At 40.5% G+C, this 21,142-nt stretch overlaps 2 protein-coding genes across 2 annotated transcripts; both read right to left on the reverse strand.

Annotated features, from left to right (window-relative positions):
* Positions 1-3,564: 3,564 nt before the first annotated feature.
* On the reverse strand, positions 3,565-7,855 carry sf3b4 (splicing factor 3b, subunit 4). Its single transcript, XM_040021426.1, has 6 exons — positions 7,770-7,855; positions 6,802-6,930; positions 6,174-6,716; positions 4,878-5,045; positions 4,461-4,619; positions 3,565-3,893 (listed from the first exon to the last, which is right to left on the reverse strand). The coding sequence occupies exons 1-6, from the start codon at positions 7,801-7,803 to the stop codon at positions 3,721-3,723; spliced, it is 1,206 nt and encodes a 401-aa protein (XP_039877360.1). The 5' UTR covers positions 7,804-7,855; the 3' UTR covers positions 3,565-3,720.
* Positions 7,856-9,039: 1,184 nt separating this feature from the next.
* lix1l (limb and CNS expressed 1 like) lies at positions 9,040-19,308 on the reverse strand. Its single transcript, XM_040021048.1, has 6 exons — positions 18,761-19,308; positions 16,441-16,604; positions 14,738-14,878; positions 14,270-14,365; positions 13,962-14,039; positions 9,040-12,479 (listed from the first exon to the last, which is right to left on the reverse strand). Exons 1-6 carry the CDS (start codon positions 19,098-19,100, stop codon positions 12,228-12,230), a joined length of 1,071 nt encoding a protein of 356 aa, XP_039876982.1. The 5' UTR covers positions 19,101-19,308; the 3' UTR covers positions 9,040-12,227.
* Positions 19,309-21,142: the final 1,834 nt, after the last annotated feature.

The following is a 21,142-nucleotide window of genomic DNA, read 5'->3' on the forward strand; positions in this document are numbered from 1 at the left end:
TTTTCTTAAGGTATGCTTGTCCTTTACAGTTAAATACCTGTAAGCACAGCAAGACCTTACAGTACTTTTTGCAGTTCACATCCTCTCATCATGGGTATGAATATCATAGTAATGCTGGGCTTTAAAGATTTCTTTGAAGTATTTGTTTTTAGGGTGTAATGATTCCACAGCACACATCTTTAATGACTTTAATAGACAAGAGCTGGGTGCACAAAATTGAATTTATTTTGAATTTGCTCTAATCCACAGTGTCAGAAGTATCCATGCACAGTAAATTTCACTGAGTACATCTGACTCAAATTGAATAAAATTTTACTCTAAAAAAGACAGCATTTGATCCCAGTCTAAATGGAGTAAAAATTTACTCTTCCTTAAAATTTACCCTTGATAATTTACTTGGTTTAGTTTAAAATAAAATAAAAACTCTAATTTTATTCTAAATAGAACAGAATTGTACTCTGAATGGTATTATAAATAGAAGAAAAAATCACTTTATTTCACTATGTAACTGCATTATAATCATTCACTGCAAGGTTTTAAAGGTACAATAAATAAATCAGAAAAAAATATTTTTATTTTAACAGCCACCTTTATTATTCGGAGGAAACAGTATGGTACAATACAAAAACTGTAACTGCTTGTTGTAAATCAAATGCTTTACAACAGAAAAGCTCTTTGACATAAATTACATGAGGTCCGTCTCTTGTACACAGAATTTGAAAACCATTCAAATGCTCATTGAGACACACAGCTTCTTGTATGGAAACAAACGTTTGAATAACCTGTGGTGTTCGGCGATCAGGTGTTTCAAGAAAATACTGATGCCTTTTGATAACACTGGTGAAAATACAATATTCACTATTTGAAGCAACAGCAGTAGCAAATACCAGTGCTGACCATTTGGACAAACTATGTCTCTAAAGATTAGTGGTAGATTCCGAAGTAAACACCAGGACTGGATGGCGTTTAACCCAAAGTCGTTTGAGTCCTCTCCCAACTTCACTGTAGGTGGTTTGTTGTTTTGTTCCATGTAGCCATAGTTAAAGCTCTTAATTCTCCTGCCCACTTCCTTTGATGTTGTATACTGATCATGTAACGTAATCAGTTTCATTTCATATTGTGCCACTCCCTCCAAGATATCATGCATAATATCAACAGAGAAATTTTCACATGTATTGAAGTACTGCAATGAGCTTAGAATGCAAGACTGTTTAACACCCATCACATAAGGAAGTCTCTACAAAACCAAACAGGCAGTGAAGACCAAGTTCCATGTACTGGGTCATACGGGGGAACCTTAACTCCATCCCTCTCCGGGATTTTCATATCCTTCACAATTGGATCAAGTATCTTAGAGAAGCCATATGTTTGGGATGTTGAACTCCTTGGCAACTGTGAACATAATACAATTGCATTACACATTTGAAATAAACACCAGAACAAGCAAAAAAAAAGTTAAATTAAATAAACTGAACAAAATAAACCTAAACATTTGGTATAGCAGCTATTATAACATCATCATCAAAGCTTGACTGATTCACACTACGAAACACGCTGAAAACATTAATGTTTTTTTACTCACCGCAATCCAAAAACGATCAGTAGGTCAGTTGGCCTTCAAAACATATGTACTTCTGTTGTTCTCTGCACTTCATATGCACAGCTGGCATCCTTAATGATATGAAAAGGATATTTTTCAGTACAAATACTTACAAAATTGAACAAAAAACACAAATATATTCCATGTGTGTCTTACAATCTCGTGTTCTATTCTGATAATGTGGATGAATATAAAAAATAAATAATAATAGTAAGGGCAAACTCAACGTTGCAGCAGTCGGAAGTTTGTATAATACCAATCTAATACACTAGGCGCTTAAGAAACGTCTAAAACTGCAACCATGTATACTTTACAATTCAGAGTAAAGCACGCGGGCTTTCTAACTCAACAGGTGAAACATCCACAAACGTCAATCCACGATAAAACACACATTTATAACAGAACATTAGGTTAAAAAAAAGTCGATTTGCATGCCTCAATTTGGTGTAAAACACGTGTTCACAGACCTTTTTGGATAAAAAACTGGTGCACCGGATTTGTTAAAAACACACTAGCCTGGTCAATTATACTACCTAAAAGCAGCTATTGAGCAATGCTAAATTTAGTTTGGTGACATATATACCTTAATGCTGTCTGCTAATTACTCATAATGTTGACCTTTGCTTAACAGGCGAAAGGACACTTTCTCAGGCTGAACTCAGGACACACACCCCGACACGCACGCACACATGCACACTGATACCACACTCCCTTCCCCGGATCCAGCGCCTTCTCCCATGCTTGCTCCCCCCTAACCAACCTTGTCACAAACTCGCAAGCTGTAATGTTACTTACAGGCGTTACCTTTCAGATAAACAAAAAAATCCCCATTTTATCCTAAATGAAATCATTATTAAGCACTTTACTCACTTACCTGGCTCACCGCTGACAGTTGTCTCTGTTCCACTGCGGGGCAGCAGCAGAAAGAAAACTTAGGAAATGTTAGTGGGCGTAGTCTCGCCATATTACTCCAATAGAATTACCTCCGTTTTTTTTCCTCTGTTCAACTCCAGTGGCCAATCGAAATGATTACAATCCAAAATGAGTAAAAATTATTCTTAGATGAAAATGTTAACTCTGGAAAAATCATTCTCGCCATTTTCCTGTGTACATAATCCCCACTAATGTTTAGTTAAGTGAGCCTTTGCAAATTGCACAGTGTTTTTGGTAGCAATCAGCAAACTTCTGACATAATTCTAGCTCGATATTTGCTCATGCTTCTTGGCAGAATTGGTAGTTCATTTAAACTGGTAAGTTTCCTGGTACCGACCCAGCTTTAAATTGTAGCCCACAGATTTTCAGCAGGCTTGAGGTTGGGCTTTCCAGAAGGTTAGCCTGCTTTATCCATTCAAATCCAGTTTTGATGTGCGTGGAATCATTGTCCTGTTGGAACACGCAACTGTGTACAAGTTAAAAACATCTAGGACTTGGTTTGAAGTAATGCGCCTTCTTCATTTTTCTATACACTTTGTGCAGTGTACCAGTACCACTGCTAGCAAAACAGCCACACAGCATGATGCTACCACCACCATGCTTGACAGCTGGTGCTGTTGTTAGGTTTGAAATCCTCACCTTTACTCCTCAATTTTTGTCTCCTCTGATCATAAAACCTTCATCCAGGAGGAGTTTGGTTTATCCATGTGGGCAGCTGTAAATTTCATTCAAGCTTAAAGGACCCTCTCAGTGTATGTCTTCACTAGGTACAGTGACACTGTCATTCCAGCAGTTTCCAGTTCCTCCAGCTGTCCTGGGTACACCCCCCGGACCTCCTCCCATGCCCCCACAACAGCTCACCTAGGAGCAATAGTTTCAACAATTCTTCTATAAGATTTCTGAGCACACAGATGCTCCGAGAGGAATAAAACTATACTTTGAAAGCAACATCTGATCTGTGTCCCTTTTAGAGCCACAAGTCTGTTATTTGATGCTGTGTTTTGTTGTCAGAGTAAATAAAAACAGTAAAGAATTGTACTAAAATTTTTATTTGTTGTTCATCTGTACAATGACCAAAAAAACCCAAAAATACAAACAGGTGGTTAAATTACTCTCATGCTTACAAACTAAGCCTAAGGATGCGTTTTTTTAAAAAAGCAAAATGACAGACAGTTATCTAACAGGAATTACGATGGCATCGGTGCTCTCAGAGGAGCCCGTGGGGGGACACCTGGGGGCCTCGGTGGCATCGGAGGTCCTCTCTGGAAGCCAAAGGGAGGTGGTCGAGGAGGACCGGCACCATAGCCAGGTGGAGGCATGGGAGGAGGAGGCCCTCTCATGCCTGGAGGGACAGGAGGGCCTGAGAGAGAGAGAACAAGTGGTCACAGTCTGATAAAACCGCTGTAAAACGCTACCAAGAGCCGGGGTTCACACCAGAAACCTTCTTGCCGTGACGCAACAGTGCTAACTGCTGTCTTGCCATGCCGCCCAACATGATGTTACATCTTATTCAGCTTCCTTCCCATATCCTTTCTTCTGGGTATCAGAGCCCAGATTTTGTGCCACAGCTGGCTGGTGTAACAGCAATAATACATTTTTTTAAGGCTTGGCTCACAAATTTTAGTAGGGTACCTTCACAGGCATCAGCATGAGTCAATGAACATTTGACTGCTTTCCAAATCATCTCACAGCTCAAATGTTTATTTTATATGCTAAATTATCAATGTGTTTCATCAACAACAGCGCAACCGGAGCGCAAGACAGCAAAACCATTTTCAATGCATAATATCAGTTGTGTTACGGAGAGAACCCTTCAATGATTCTTTTTACAGGGAAATGTTGATTTGAATGACTTTTCCTCTTATTTTGGTGCTCAGAGAAACTTTTATTAGACAACAAAGACTGAAGGAGATGCCACAGCGCTTACCTGTGGGAGGCCCATATGGCGCTCTGGGAGGCATGCCCATAGGTGGGGGTGGAGGCATGCTGGGGGGTGGCGGTGCCCGGGGGTTTGATCCTGGTGGAGCAGGAGGCGGAGGCACCATGCCAGGAGGAGCAGGAGGAGGCATGGGCATCTGAGGCATACCTGCATGGCAGCAACAAAGCAAGCTCAAGCTTAACATTTGTCCACATGGACCAAACTGGTAAGAGTGAAACTCCAGGTATATTTAAATACGCCAAACACAGGTAATCTATAACTGATAACGTCATGCAGGCTCATATGTACAAGAACTACATAAAAAGCATGTAAATATACACATCTAAACTTTTACAACGTACTACTGCATTACTTTCCACAAGGAATGAATATGGAAACACATTGAAAGCATAAATGTAGCTTTACCTGGATGCATGCTGCCAGGAGGGAACGGTGGTGGTCCGGGTGGAGGTCCGCCACCACCCTGCGGGCCTGGTGTCACAGATACTGGTGGTATAGCCATAGCAGGGGGCATTGATGGAGGTATCGATCCAGGCGGAGGAACAGGAGGGAAAGCACCAGGAGGTGGCATACCTGCACACAAACAGGTTGCATTTGCAAAGTGAGTCTCATATTTCACATTTGAGCAGAGCAATGTGACTTATAATGATCTACCCATGGTAGCTAATGTAATATCTATGAAGAACTTCATTAAAGGACCAATTTGTCAGCTGTCATGTTCACTTTACTCCACACACTGATCAAGATTAGTTAGATTAAAAATAATCTCTTTATCACCTACTGATAAAAGAGGCATCATCCAGAGCAGCACAGACACACTTCCTACATCATCTTAATGCTCATGATGGAAACTCATCTACTCCCATGACAGCCTGTAATCTATAACAATTAATCACATACTGCTGCTGTTTAGAGATTATCCCGAGAAGAACAAAAGGAAGCACAACAACATGACCGCATATCACCGACATATCACCTGCTAATTACTCAGAATTTATTACTTCTTAGAATAAAATGATCACAATAACTGAGCGTACAGGAAGCATGAGCAGCAGGTATAACGTCCTGTCTATTTCCAAACAGGATCTGGTCAACAATTGGATTGTGTGTGTGCAAAAGAAGGCAAACTCACGCTTTCGTAAATTAAGTTTAACTGACGCCGTTTGTACTTTAATCGATAGTTTAACAGAGTAATATAATTAACTGCCATGAATAACGAGCCCAAGATGGGGCTGGCTGTTGAACAGCAATTCTAAGATAATCATTCAAGTACTGCATCGTTCTCTTAGACAGACAAAACTATTTAAAATATATCATCACAGCCCACTGGACAAACTCTGTGTAATAGATACTGCTCTTTTTATTTAATGTCCAACCATTCAGATGTAAAGTAAACTACAGGAAGTTCCATGTGAGCATAATGTGAAAAGAGATTAAAACGTATGAGGAACAACTTTTATTCTTAAGACCACTCCAGTCTGATTACTTCTTTTTCCTGCTCCTGGAAGTAGGTCAAGTTGTACCAGAAACCCAAATTCATCTTGTAAGCTAATCACTTAAAATCGACACCTATTAACTTCTTATTAACGGAAACAAGATTTTTCCACATTACCTGATGAACGGTGCCTGAAATGTTGTGTAACACCCCCACAGCAATGTTCAAACGCCCAAAACGCAATAAAACAACTTCCATTTGCTTACCTGGAATGGCCATCGCAGCTCCCAGCGTGGTCAGGACTGGCGTTGGAGCCGTTGGCGGTGGAGGAGCATCTGCAAACAGCTGGTGAGGCCTGTCTGCCTGGGAGAGAGGATTCTGAGCGGCCAGGAGTCGCTCTGCGGCCGAGCCGTGACGCTCTCCTTTGGAATCTTTCTTGAAGGCATACGACACTGTGATGGGCCTGTTGCAGAGGTACTGGCCATTCATGGCCTCAATGGCGGCATCGGATGCATCGAAGCTGGCAAAATTGATGAAAGCATAACCCTTAGAGTTGCCGGTGTCTGGGTCTCTCATGATCTTTGGCGTCTGGAGGATCACACCAAAGGCACTGAACGTGTCGTAGAGCAGTTTCTCATCAATCTCTGGGTCCAGGTTACCGATGAAGATGTTAGCACCGACATCCAGGTTTTTGTTGTGTGCAGAAGCTTTATTAACCCTGATCGGTTTGCCATAGAGCTTTATCATATTCATGATTTTGATGGCATAGTCGGCATCCTCTTCACTGAGGAACTCCACAAAGCCATAGCCTGAGAAAGTAGCAAAAACTGTTAGCTGAGCTTGTTTTTAGTGATCCTTCAAAACACGTACCAAAAAGGTGATCTGATTACTTACCTTGATGTTGGCCTGTGACTCTGTCTTTGGGCATGTGTGTGTTGACCACAGGACCAGCCTGCAGGAAAAGCTCCCATAGTAACGGCTCAGACACTTTCTCATCCAAACCACCAACATATACAGTGGCGTCTAAAACATGAAGAGAGAATAAGCCTCATAATGATCAGTGCGTCATCACAGGTCGTCAATCTCTTTTTCAGTGGACACACGTGACATTAAAGTAAAAGTCGATGGAGATACTTCAAGAATAGAAAAATAGCTAATATTTGGAAATAAATTAGTTAATCAGTGAGATCCAGTCGCTTGTGTCCTTTGGAAGGCCTGTTAATATAATTCAGCCAGAAGATGTGTACAGATAACTATGCGTTGTGACCGGATAAAAGATTTATAAATCAGATACTTGCTTCTCCTTAAAGTTCCTTTATTGCCTCTCACACTCTCCTCATATTTATTACACGTGTACAATATTTATTCAGGAAACTCACGTTTAGTGTTTACATCTAAAATACTGATATCTGTATACCCACATCAAGAAATAGTCCCCGTATAAAATCAGCACGATACAAAACAAAGACGTTTAATATGTTTAACATGACCGCCGAGTCAAGCTACAAGCTATGTTGTTAGCTTCTTCGGCTACTTGTAGTTGTTGGTCAACTAGACGTTAAGTCTGCTGCTAATTTGTTTGGAAGAGTCGCACTTTAAAACAACCAAAAACCATCGCTGAACTGGCTTATATATAAGTAACAAGTAAAAGGATTAAAAAGTCTGTTTGCAAAGGAAAATCAGCGACATGCTAAGCTAGCGACAACTCAACGTTTCCATGTGATCTGCCATTTGTTTATCACAAACTGCTGTCTAAAGGAGGCAGTCGGTACGTAAAAATGAGCCGGTCCCGGTGAAATGTACCAGCACTTTTATGAATGAGAAGTGCAAAGAAACAAAACAGAGTTTAATGATGAGTTTACCTTGGTTTCTTTCTGAAATTGGTCCCGCTGCCATGTTGAATGACCAACGCAGGGGGAGCGCAGCACAATGAAACCCCGCCTCTTCCGATGTTGTGTACCGGAAGTATAAAACAAAAAAAATAATTTAATTTAATTTAATTTAATTTAATTTAATTTAATTTAACGAGTTCATTTCAGCTAGAATTGAATTTAATTATTTTTTAATGCTTCTGGACACAATTTTCCAAAAAAAAAGAAAAAGAAAAATTCCAAACAACTTATTATTAATTTATTTTAATTTAATTTAATAATAACAAACATAATTAATTAGTTTCACAAACACAGTCCAGGTACTGAGTAGCTTAGTTGTGGTTAGGTAGTCAGTGGGGTTGGAGTCTCATTTAGGATTCTAAAGGCTTCAGGTTAAAAGCTCTCCCTCTTTCTTTCTGTCCTGCACACGGTAGGGTAGCATTTCGTTGATGGCAGTATGGACAACAGTCTGGATCCCATGCGATCCTCTTGGCTGCATCATTTGATTTATATGTCACCCAGATTTAGGAGATTGAACTTAATGGTTCTCTCGATTTAAAACGACCCCCATGAGAACCAAGTGATCCCAGTCAGGCGCAGCTCCCTATCCAGTTGGTGATGCTGCCATTCAAGATCCTGAGCAACCTGGACAGGGGTATCAAGTCCTTTGATCATCTGAGGTAATAGAGGCAATTAGTCTATTAAAGTTGTTTTTACTTTGATAACTCTTGTGGGCTCTGAAAGAGGAAAGATAAATGCACCAGTATTGCTCTGTAATGTTAATTGTGTTTGGTTTTGATGCCTACGATGCCTAACTAAGATTGTGGGTGCCACCAGAAGGCTGTTATGCCTTCTGGTGGCATTTGCAAGTTATTGCATAATTTAAAAAAAAATAAAGTGAATGAAATCAGTGCTTTTATACTCTAAAAATCTGGAATATGCATTTTTATTAATTTGGAATATTAAATTATTACCACTGTGTGTGTGTGTGTGTGTGGCCTTGATTTTCAGTCACTGAAAACAAGTGGCTAGACACAGTGCCATTTGTAACAGCAAATTTATTACATATACATATAAATCTACTAAAAGTATAAACATGGAATACAAAATGTTCATAGAAAATACAAACAGTAAGGACCTCGAGAAACACTCTTATAAAACAATACTGTATAGAATATGAAACATATAAAACCAGAACTTAATCAACACATCATGCATCAAAGCAAAAAAAAAAAAAAAAAAAAAAACCATGTAGAGCCAAAACTGTTTTTTAGCAAACAAATGGCAAAAAACAAACATACGGTTCAAAAAAACTTCAATTATATTGATAACAAAGAAAGATCAAAGGCATTTTTACAGAAGGAGCCTTGAGATTAATGGCTTGTGGCTATAAAAACAAACAAACAAAAAAACCAAACAAACCAGAAGTTGAGCATCTAAATTGAAACAAACAGCCTCAGCCTCCTTCCCGTTAAGCAGTTCATTAAAACACTGCTTGAGATTTCCTCATTAATCACATTTACTTTTCTTAATTGAGTCAAAGAAGGATAAAATCCCTGAAAGTTTTTCTGCATATGAAATCCTGGCAATCTGTTTAGTACCAAGTTTAAAATTTACTGATTTGAAATTTACACATTTGAAAAAGTTGAAGATACTAACCAGGATATATAAAGATGACTTTTTCTGTCAATTATAAATTTGCATTATTAATTAAAGAGAACTGCAAAGTCAACATTTTTATATTTGCACCACACACATATGCTGCAAAGTGGGCACAAAAAAAGAAAACAAAAACAAAATCAGTATATAATGTTTATAAATTTATACCAAAGGTAATAATATTAAATACATCCTTCACAATCGGCATGTAGCATATTAAGGAAATGATTTGAATAAAACACTCTGCAGGTACTGGAAGTATTACCCAGCACAGACGGCACTTCAGACTGTAATTAAAAGATGGACGTAGCCACCATGTCATCACCCACTGGTTTGGAAGCCCTGCATTTGGCATTTTGGACTTTTTTGATACCAGACATAACAAACAAGTGGTGAGAAACTGGGACTGTTGTGGACGGCCGGATCAATAAGCTTATGAAGAGATAAAAATGAATACTGAGCAGAAAGTAGTTCAGCTTATTGATCCGGCCCTCCACAACAGTCCTGGTCTAGCACACACCGTATTTTATCATAGTCAACACCAGCTCATAATTTACCAACAGACATCATGCTGTGTGTTAAAAGGGACCACGATGACATAAGGAAAGTAGTGACTGGGGTCAGTCATTCCAGAGGAGTTGACAATTATAAAGAATGCAGGTTGAAGGCACTTCTGCACTGGCTTCACTTTTCAGACTACAGGGGCTTGTTTGCTGGAAAAAAATTTTTAAAAATCGCCATTCCTAACTTGAAATTTCAAGTTAAGTTGAAATTTAGCTAGCTCTGCCAATCAGAAAGCTCTGTGAAGGCAGATCATTTCCTTGTCATTAGCTGTCTAACACTTCGACATGAACACACCTTTATCCATTTCTGCAAAGAGCCATTCAACGTTTGCTATACATTGGTAGCTCACAAGCTTCTATATTAGACAGAGAAGCTATGTCCATCTTTTATATACAGTCTGTGATTCAGACCAATGAAGTAACATTGGTCAGATTTTGTTACCTTTGGGGCCGAGTGTGGGAACTTGTTTACATCCGTTTTCAGTCTGTATGCTAATCTATGGCGAAGCGGCTTTATTTAGCTTCATATTAACCAAACCGCCCTTCGTGTAACTCAATCAAATTCTTAGAGTAAATTTCCCCCAAATGTTTGAACTATTCTTTTAAAATGCCGTAACAGTAAGAAATTAACCGCATGTGTAAAGATGACTGTTCAAACATTGCTAGCTACCATTTTCATAAAGGCACAAAGACTCCAGAGATGAGTTATAGAAACTTCCTGCACTTTTTCTTTGTTTGTTCTTTCTTTATATTTCGTGTAATCGGGTTCTGCTCCTGCTAATAATCCAGCATTCAGCAGCAAGAACGAGGCCTCCTGCTGTCTGACTTTCATTACATCCAAAAGAACCATATCACATCAATTAAAACTTGCGTGGGGTCTTTTTAATGATGCTTGTTAAAACGCCTTTATCCCTACAACGTATAAAAATGCATTTTATAAAGACGAACAAATATAAAGTTATGACATTTATGGGAAAAAATGGTAATAAATGCCTGTTATATTACATTTTTTTGGCATGCAGACATTACAACGCTGCCAAAACCCAATTCCTTCTTCCAGTATCTCAAAAAAAACTTAGACCACAGAAGCTGGCACTATTCTGACTACAATGACTCAAAACTGATGGTTCAGCTTTAAAAAAAAAAGAGAAAAAAAGCCCAACTCATTCTCTGGCCTCCATTTTTTAACTGCTGAGACCCTGACCTACATTTAAGTCCTAACAAACACTCACTTTGTTTGAACTCCACTAGCTGACCAATACAATCTGCATCACAAGAGCAGATTTTGCAGTTTTTGTAAGTCGTGTTGCGTTGCAGGTCCTTTTTGCTGATAACGCATTAAAAATGATACATTCGGCTAGTGTCATCGTTGCCAAGCAAGAGACGAAGCTTAAAAAAACGCCTTTGCAAGAAAAGCTGAAGTAAAACGGCATAGTGGTGGTTTAATATTTGATCTTTTTTTTTAACCTGAGCTGCTGTCAGAGCATCAATCACCTACTGACATGTTTCTTCTTTTGCAAATTACCCACAAATTATTATTACACGAGTCAATAAGTGTATTTCTGTGCTTACTGGAAGTCTAGTATTATTTGAGGCTGCTTCCCATAAAAAACCTGTAGGAGCAGGTTGCACATCCATTACAGAAAACCGGTGATATTAGCTGGGATCTTTTATCCCCTTCATTCATATCTTGCTGAGTGGGTGACCTCTGTTCCTGTGCTTTATTCATGAACAAACACAGGCTTCTTGCGTCATCAATTTTGGCATCTTCCCATCCCAAATACCACAACCAACCAAAACAAACCAAAGCCGAGAAGAAACACAGGAGCTATACCTCATTAGGTTTTGGTCTGATGGGTCATTTTATGCCCCGTACATTCACTGATCCACAAAGGTTTTGTCTCCATAGGTCTACTTTGAGTAAGTACAGTATGAAATAATGAAAACAAAACATGTAAATCCCAGTCACATTGAATGCCGAGCACTTTTACAGGCATCTAGAGAAAAAGCACTGTTATCCTGTAATTACTAGGCACAAAGAGGTAACGGGCTATAGCGGCTAGTATTTGTTTTATGGACAAGATGTGCATACTGTAAGTCAAGGCTTGATTACCTGGTACGCGAAACAAAACAAAACCTAAAACGTTCTGAGAAGTCACCTATGAAGTGATCAGTACTGTTACCAGGAATCCTACGGAGTGCGAAGGCATGTTTCCATACGGTTGGTTTAGTGTGATGGCAGAGTGGCGGTGTTGGCTGCACTGAGCTGACCCACAGCTAACATGAGGATGTCCTTCTTCTCTTTGTAAAAACGCAGTTCTCTGCCCGCCAGCCTGGCGTCCTCTAGTTCCCGCTCTGTCGTGGCCAGCTCCTGCGCGATGGTGCCCGCTACGCTCTGCTCTCGGTTCACCCAGTCGGCGGCCATCTGAGTGCGCATGTCATCATCCAGAGCCCGATGGGAGTAGTGAGCCAGCACCTCCTGCAAGTTCAGCCAGAAAGTCATAAAGAGTCAGAAGATGTGATAGTGGGAAACAGCATTCCCAATTAGATATTCCTCCAATTATCCAGATTCTGATGCTGAACCTAATAAAACTTCATTTTAAATTTCATAAGACATGAAATTTCTTTATAATTTTCGGTGAAAATGTGAAATAAGCACAGTAAACATGCACAGAAATACAGTATATATAAGACAAAAACAGAGTTGTACAATCCTAACAAGGTTGAAAGTCAACATTTGGACCACCTTTATTCTTATTTGTCCTCTAGACTTCTTGAAAAACATGAAAAGCTCTATTTTGGATGTTCGCTATCTTTAGATGATCCCACACTGCTGCAGTAATGCTGAAATCCAGCCTGTGGGGAGGCCAATCCATGGCCCTGATAGTGCTCCGCTGTGTGTTTTTCTATGCAGGTATGCTTTCACTGCACTGGCAGTGTGTTTGTGATCATTGTCACACAGTCATGCATTCATACTTCCATCATTTTTGACAAGACCTCCATCACCACTGGCTGAAATGCTGCCCCAAACCATGACAGAGCCGCCACCATATTTCACAGATGGCTGTAGGCACTCTCTGTTGTCTCTCAAGAGAGGTCAACGTATGTGCAGACAGTTTTTTCTACTCTTGGCTCTGTATGATGCCAAAAAAGAGTTTTAAATTAGAAGAAAAATGCAAAGAATTCATTTTTATGATCATATCATGCAGAGAGCTCCGACTACACCGCACCTCCTTTTAAAGCGGCTTCATGTGGCTGCCTTAAAAGGAGGGAGACCCTAACTGGAGCTACAACAACTTTCAGAGGATGGGCTAAGGGGCTGCACAAAAGCCCAATTTGAGATAAATGGGGATTATTTTGAAACTTAAGATTGACTAAATCTTAACACATATTTTAGGAGGCACATTCTTTGTTTTTGCTCTTTTTTCACTCACTGCTCATGGTGAGAAAGATAACTACAAATTTATCTAGAACAGCCCTGTCACAGAGAAAAAGCCCTGCTAAACGCTGATTGGCCACAACATTAAAACCACCAGTCAGATTTTGTGTTGGTCACCAAAACAGCTGTGGCCCAACTGGGCGTGGACGCAGGACCTCTTTGGGAGTGTTTTGGTGTCTGCCACTGGGACGCTGGATGTGGATCGTTTTGGATATGTGGGTTGCTGGGTGGGGCCTCGATTGATTGAATCTGTTCTGACTCTTACAGAGTGAAAGGAATGGGAATTTGGACTCTTCATTGTGCTCCTTGAGCTGTTCCTGAGCAAGTTTTGCATTTTGGTGAGGAGCTAAGAAACAGCAGGACATTGCACTGTGGAGATAATCTCTTTTTTTTTCACTTCACCTCTCAGTAGGTTTAATTTTGTGACTGATTACTGAGAAATTTGTTCATTAAAAAAATAAAATAAATGTAGCTGAAAACTGTTACTATTTTTGTATAATAGAAGGCATTTGTTGGCTTTACCTGTCGGGAACATTGCCGTTCTCTCATGGCTTTGAGGCTTCCGTTCCAGTGCAGCAGCTGGAACACAGTCATCAGCTCCTGGAAGACAAACACAGCCGAGACCAAGAATAAGAGACCAGTAATTCAACACTGTGGGGCCAAACTAACTACATATTATCACTTTTGGGCGAACATTTACACATAAAACTGCTACTTTTATGCATACGTGTTCTGTATGTAGCTACTCTCATACAGGCTCTGGGCTCACATTTATCATAAGTTTTTTTTTTGTTTGTTTTTTTTTTTAAAAAGCTACTTAAAACACGCACCTGAAACTCCAGCATGGACTTTCCTTTATTGGACTCGAGCATGAAGCGAAACGCCCCGATCCCTGTGTTGGGGTTGTCGGCCTCTTCTCTGTTTCCCTGTGAGCATAGACAAGCACTTAAAGTCAAGTCAGCCACAGTTTGAGCTCACATAGTAAATGCTGCTTACTCATATGTCCCTACAGATATTTGGCACATATTTGTGTTGAGTTTGGGAGTCAGTCCAATGCAGTGTAATTTTCCTTCATTTAATTTTGAGAAGCATCAGCTATTTGTATCCATAGTATACACTTTCATAATATTTACTATGTGTAAAAAAAAAAAACAATCCATGCGTATGATGCCAGCAACTGAGCAAAATTAACCTAATACATCATGTTTTTGGAAGCGCGTTCAAATCGACCATCCTGCTTGACTGACAGTCGTACAAACACAACTTTGAGTTCTCGGCAGTTCTTTTTTTAAACTTACATTAAAGGAGGCCAACGCCTCATTCACGCTCTTCTCAATGAAGTCGTCTGTAATCCGACGCGAGGGATGTTCGTTAAAAACTGAGTTCATCAGGGCAATTTTGGCGGCGCTGCGTCTCGCCTCTGCCTTTGTGGGACAGAACTGTCAAACAGCAAAGAGAGCATGTATCAGTGGACAGATAAACAGTCAAAAGGCCAACGACAACCCGGCCGGTCTTTAAATGACTCTTTGTGGCTTTGAGCTTGCATCCATATTTGGTCTTGTGGTTTTAGGAATGCTTGCAACAGAATAACCAAACCACAACACATTCACTGACGTTCAACCAAAGACAATGGCGTGTTTTTACAGTAACGTGCAAAAAAAGTCTTGAGCCACTCCTCGTTTTGTTATATGTTGATGGGAAAGCGGGAAGGAAAATTAGAGTTAATGACCTCGAAAGTCAGTACGTGGTATGACTACCTTTATTCTTCAACACAGCCTGAGCTCGCTTTGGCAGCTTTCTTGTCATTTCTTTAAGTAGTTTCTTTGGATGTTGGCTGCCTTTTTGTTCTGTTTTATGTCAAGGTGACCCCAATGATGTTGACGGCACCTGGGAGCCCAATCCATGACTGATAGTGGTCCATTGTGCGTGCTGAAAACTGAAGTTGTTGCGAATTGGATCCTTTTCAGAAGGTGTTGCATGTTGAATCAAAATCTAATGGCACTTTTCTGCGTTCACAAGTCCGTCAGACTGAAATGGAACCTCAAACTATGACAGAGCCTCCACCTTGTTTTACAGGTGACTGTAGACACTCATGTAATTTGGCATAACTCAGCCTTCCTTAAGAATGACTCCTTGACAGCCAGCCTTCCACAGAGACATTTCTGATGAGGCTTCAATGAACATTAGATGGATCAGCTGAAGGTCCAGATGCATCTCTCAGGTCCTGTCAGGTCTTTTTTGGATTCCTTTCTATTTCTTACGTAAATAACTTTCCAATACCGTTCGTCTGATGTAGATAGTTTTTAGGCCACTTCTTTTGTCAAGGCATTATGCCAAGTTTTCAGCCAACAGATGTTTGGGAATCACCTCGTTAATATGAAAATATAACTTTATGCCTGTCAAACTATGTTATTGGCATTTTTACAGACTCGGCCAAAGAAAATTGAACAAATGATGTGTTTTTGTGGCAGGATGAAAGCAACAAAGTAGTTAAAGATACACTTTAAAGTTGGTTAACTGCCGAGTTGTCTGTTACGTGTAGACACAGCACTGGTTCATCCCTCCTGTCAGGTCTTTGCCAGTTTTTTTTAAGGACGTGACCTTCAGATACTGTTCATATGCTCTAGATAGTTTTTTAGGCTTCCTGCTTCTTTTTTGTCCTCCACTGCGCACCATCGAGACGTATACCAAGTTTTCCAGTAATAGCTCTTTGGAAATCACAAATATATACAATTTTATGCCTAAGCTTTCACATTTTTCATGCTCGACTAAAGAAATGTGTTCTTGTGACAGGCAGGAGTTTAAAATTGTAAGATGTCTGTTATGTGCAGACATGCATAAAAAAAACGTTCCTTTGAAACGGAGTAAAAAAGCAGCCAATGTTCAAACCCGCTTTAAAAATTCCAAGGAAGTCCGGCTCCTTTGGAAGCAAAGTATAAAGACTTTCACACAGTACTGCATATTTCATAATATTCACGCTAACAGAAAGCAGACACTGCACCTGGAAACTTCCAAAGCAGCTGCCGCCTGGAAGGCTAACATAGCAAACATAAGGAGGGCTGTTGGACGGGACCATTTCATAAACAACGAGGGCTCCGTTCCTCAGGTCGGCTCCTCTGGTCAGCTTCATCTGCCAAAATTCCTGCAAAGCCTCCACCACGTTCACTGCAGGACACACAGATAAAAGAAGAAGCCCTGTTACGTCACACTAATACAAACCATTAGTGCAGTTTACATGTTTTGGTCTGTAGCCGTTAGGCGAGCTCTGTGACATCCTCTCTAAACAAAGATGGAAAGGTGCAGGGGAAGGTCGTCTCCAGGATGCCACAGGGTTTTCCGGAAAGATTTTAGGTGGCTGCCCAGAGGAAATTCTGCATCACCTCAGAGGAGAGGCTTGGAGAAAAACACTCGACTCTGGCCCTCACACGAGAGAACGGAGTTCATGTCATCCACAAGGAAACAAAAACAACAATGGAAAGCTGCAAACTCTGCAACTGAGTCATAAATGATTACTTGGGTTTGGGGTCTGTTGGGTAATATGTGTGCAGCCAACATGATTTGAACGAAGTTACCGCCTGAATCTTGCTCTGGAGGCCAGGCCACTTTGTCGAACATTAAAAACAAAAAATTAAAGCTTCTGTCAACAAACTACAAGCCATATTTTCCATACTATAGAGCCCTGAAGGACAATCCAAATCATTTTTTAAACACACGGCTCTCTTGCTTTTACTCTGTGACACAGTTTTTATCAAAAGTTTTAAAATGTTTTAGATACTCTAAATATTTTGGTTGCTTTCCATCAGGGAGGTGCCTGATCTCTCCTAAGCTCGCTCTGCAGGATGACAGATAATGCGTCCAAAGACACAGCCAGAGTTGTAAAGAACCATCTTCAGTGTCAAGACGAACAAGGAGAGGCGCAACAGATGGTCAGGCCCCCACAGAGCCCTGATCTCAAAGTCAAGTCAGTCTGGGATTACATAAAGAGAGAGCCTAAAGAAACGGAAACAGCCTAAATCTGCTCATTAATGTGGACAAGAGTTGGTGCTACTTTAAAGACAGTTTTTTTGTGTGTTTAATGCTTTTTACATAAAGTTAAAAAAAACTTATTTTACAAATACTGTTTTTTGTACTTCCACTGCAGCTTTTGTCCAGAATCTACTCTATTTTAAAGTCTGGAGGTATGACGAGATACTGGATTTGCATTGCGGGTCTGCAGCCTGTAGTGCAGCAACTGGGGCTAACAAACCAATTCAGGCTTGTGACAGTGGTTTATTAAGGCCTCTTGGTCTGTTTTTATCCAATTCTGAGGATTTCCTCCATAACAAAAGTGCAAAGAGACAGGAAACTCTCAGAGATATCGAAGGATGTAATGTGAAGCTGATCCAAACTACAGTCAAAGAACATCCTGCAACTCCACTTGAAAGTCCAACTAAATCTTTTCCAAAGGTGTATTTGCACACATGCCCCCCCCCTTTTTTTTTCTTATAGTACTCCTTTAAATACACTTAATAGGCCTTTTTGAAATTGCAACTTAATCGCTGCTTGAAAGAAAAAGTATAGGAAAGCCTAATTACATCACCTCCTGTGTGTTTTACTGCCAAAAGTCTTCAAAAAATGCTGCCAATAATTGTGGTAAGAAGCCTAACTGCCATGCAGGGGGAGAGGCTGTTAGTTAGGGACACATGGGGACCATCTTTTGGAAATAAATCCTATTAGCCTGGGACAGGCACACATGTTAACATTACTTAAGCTTTTGGTCTAATGATAGTTTTAGGAAAACTCTGATAGAAATCAGTCAAGTACTTTAAATTAAACTGGATTTTTCAAGTAATTATTACTAATGATGTGCATTTTGCACATCATGAAGTAATAATATAAAGTTTAATATAAAGTACATAAAGCCTTATAGGGGCACTGCTCTTTCATTTTTCAAGGTTATTAACGATTTCCACAGTGTCTATTCTTGTTATTTACCGTGTAACATGAGTGTAACGGCTAATTTACGAACAATAGTGTATTGTTCGTAAATGCAAACCCCTGCAGCCCCTGGATGTTAATCCTGTGATGGAGTGACTGGAGCGAATATCAAAGGAAACTTCACGGTAACATTGCATCAGGTGCAAATGACCACTGGTGTGTTTACACACCGGAGATAAAGGTGGAAATTATGGTGGAGGTTTTTTGTGCCTTCCTTCCAAACAAATGGCGCAGCTGAAAGTGGTTTCCAGCTCTCCAAAAGTCCCCTCCCCAGCTACAGCCTGAAGCAGTATGACACGCGTTAACGCCGCTATTTCCAGGGCAGTGTCAGCAGCGGACATTACCTCTGCCGTAACCCTGCGTGTGTTTGGCGAAGCTGCGAACCACAGCCTCCACCGCCTCCTTCAGCACGGCCGGGTTCCCCGGGTTACAGTGACCGCTAGCCCCCGGCCCCAGCCCCGCTCCCATTCCGCCGTACAGGCTGTGGAGCTGCAGCGGAGGCGGCGGGGGAGGAGGCCCGGAGGAAGCCGCCAGAGAGGCCGGAGAGGACAGCAACGGTGCGATGGGGACCGTAACCCCGGGCCGGAGAGAGGAGCGGAGGGTCCCGGTCGCTCCCGAACTGAATCCGATGCCCGGCTGTAGCCGCTGATGGCGGACACTGTCCGGGATAACGTTAGATTCCATTGTCCCGACGTAACGTCTGCGGAGTCCCGGCTCTGGAGCAAATCTGTAGCGAGGAGCCCGACGGCTTGAGCTGAAAAAGTGAGCTTTAAGAGCTGAATGAGCGAAGTACGGCAGGGTTTTTCTCAGTCACAGCCTGTAAGCGCCGAGCCGACGTTGATTCGACACATAACGGAGCTGCTGAGTCTTCACTCCCTGGATTAGACTGCGGGACTGTCAGTCAAGTGCTGCCTTCAAGGACCCCTCGTATTCTGTTTCTTCTACACTGTGAAATGCATTTACAGTCAGGCTGTACACGTTTTCTAATGTGTGTTTGTAAGCTGGTATTCTTTTAATTTTATTGCACCTGTTCATTGTTACACGGACTGTGTTTTTAATGGGCTAATTTCCTTCCCCCCCCCCCACCTGTGTTTGCTTGCTTTTGTGGAGTATTTCCTCATCCTAGCTGAGGATCCAAGGATGCAGGAAGCTTTACTTCCTGGGATAGTAATAACACACTGACCTTAAATTGTTATAATATTATCTTTGCATTCAGATTGTAATGCAAGCGCACAAAATATTCTACAGCTAGGAAACTCTTTTTTTTATTTTTGTTTAGCTCTGATTTAGCTTTATGATGAAATCCTACCAGAAATAATAAACCAACTTCTAGGTTATTATAGCTAGAACGGTAAACTAAACTAAAAAGTGAAGCTACATGTAAAAAAAAAAAAAAAAAGGTTAAATAAAAGGGAAAAAAATGGACATTTAAAGAAAAAAAATTAAAGCTAACTAAAGCGGTTTTGTAAACTTGAAAAGCTTAGTTAGCTTTTCAAGTTGAATAAAAATAGAGAAAATGTTAGTAGTTCTTCTTTTTGTTAATTTGATAAAATTAAACTAAAATAAAACAAAAAACGTAATAGATGTGGTTCAGGTGATCGAGCAGGTCGTCTACAGGTTTGTGGATCGACAGTATCCTTGGGCAACTGTCATGAGAATTCCAATGTTTTCTGGAGGACGTGAAGGCAACAGTGGAAAATCAGAAAATATCAAGCCAAGAAATCTGAGCCTCCTCTGTTCTCCTCTGGCTCCAACAGAGAACAACTACAGTGCGGGTTTACAGCTCCAACTCTGCTGAAGCATGTGATTAAAACTTGGATCAGACTAACTCAGTTTACTCGATAAGAGGTGGAAAAAAATGATGATCTTACTTTGAAATACTGAAACATAATGCAACTTTGTACTACCTTTACTCTGAGCTGGAGTGAGGGTGAGACCACCAACCTAGAGCAGAACAAAGACTTGAAGAGGAAATGGGACCTCCTCTTGTGCCTCCTAAATATTTTTTAGGACTTTGTGGGTCTTGTGTCATTTTTCATTCTTTCTGCGGTCTGCGATGAAGCCAGAGAAGTCCAAAGAAGGAACTAGTCCTCCCTCACTTTTTTTGTTAAACTGAATCTGCATTAAGTCAAAGATTGAACCTCATCTGTTTCCACTAAAAAGCCCATTTTAAACAAATTAGAGCCCAGTGAGAAACTAGAAATCGCACAAAGGACAAGAAAAACCGTCAGAAATAGTGTTTACTGCAGAGTTTGCAAACAGCTGAAGGATTTCTGCAGATGCGCACTTTATAACTGTGAATGAGTGTGTGCCTGACTAGTGCATGCTTTTATTTCCCGACCCCAGTTCATAACTTCAAGGTCCATGGCTTATGTTCACTTCCTCTGACATTTGTCCATTGATCCTGTTCTCCAGTTTTCTAATGGGATCTTGTGTCAGCATGGACTGAACTCCACGATGGATACAACTTTGATGATGGAGGTTTCAAGATTAGGTCCAAGCAAAGCTGCTACGGGTGATCCTCTGACCTAAATACTGAGCATTCTCACTCTTTTTTTTCCTTCTTAAATATTCAGTTTGTCTCATTGTTTGCTATATTACAATTATTATCATTTACAGACATCCTGAACATGTGCTGTTCCCTCTAAAGAGACCTGTGAAATTTCTGGTTTTAGAAACACCGCAGACATGCAGGGAATTTAAGTAACTTCTGAAACAAGCTGTTT

Source organism: Simochromis diagramma, unplaced genomic scaffold, assembly GCF_900408965.1.
Source record: "Simochromis diagramma unplaced genomic scaffold, fSimDia1.1 OVJJ01000753.1, whole genome shotgun sequence".
Classification (NCBI taxonomy): domain Eukaryota; kingdom Metazoa; phylum Chordata; class Actinopteri; order Cichliformes; family Cichlidae; genus Simochromis; species Simochromis diagramma.

What these genes read in the sequence shown, in the direction of transcription:
- sf3b4 (XM_040021426.1), bottom strand. Translation starts at nt 7,803, where the DNA reads ATGGCAGCGGGACCAATTTCAGAAAGAAACCAAG. An exon ending in AGCTGCGATGGCCATTCCAG is followed by an intron (nt 5,046 to 6,173) that starts GTAAGCAAATGG and finishes GTTTGTGTGCAG; the next exon opens with GTATGCCACCTCCTGGTGCT. An exon ending in TCCTGGCAGCATGCATCCAG is followed by an intron (nt 4,620 to 4,877) that starts GTAAAGCTACAT and finishes GCTGCCATGCAG; the next exon opens with GTATGCCTCAGATGCCCATG.
- lix1l (XM_040021048.1), bottom strand. Translation starts at nt 19,100, where the DNA reads ATGGAATCTAACGTTATCCCGGACAGTGTCCGCCATCAGCGGCTACAG. An exon ending in CACGCAGGGTTACGGCAGAG is followed by an intron (nt 16,605 to 18,760) that starts GTAATGTCCGCT and finishes TGTGTCCTGCAG; the next exon opens with TGAACGTGGTGGAGGCTTTG. An exon ending in AACGGCAATGTTCCCGACAG is followed by an intron (nt 12,480 to 13,961) that starts GTAAAGCCAACA and finishes CTGAACTTGCAG; the next exon opens with GAGGTGCTGGCTCACTACTC.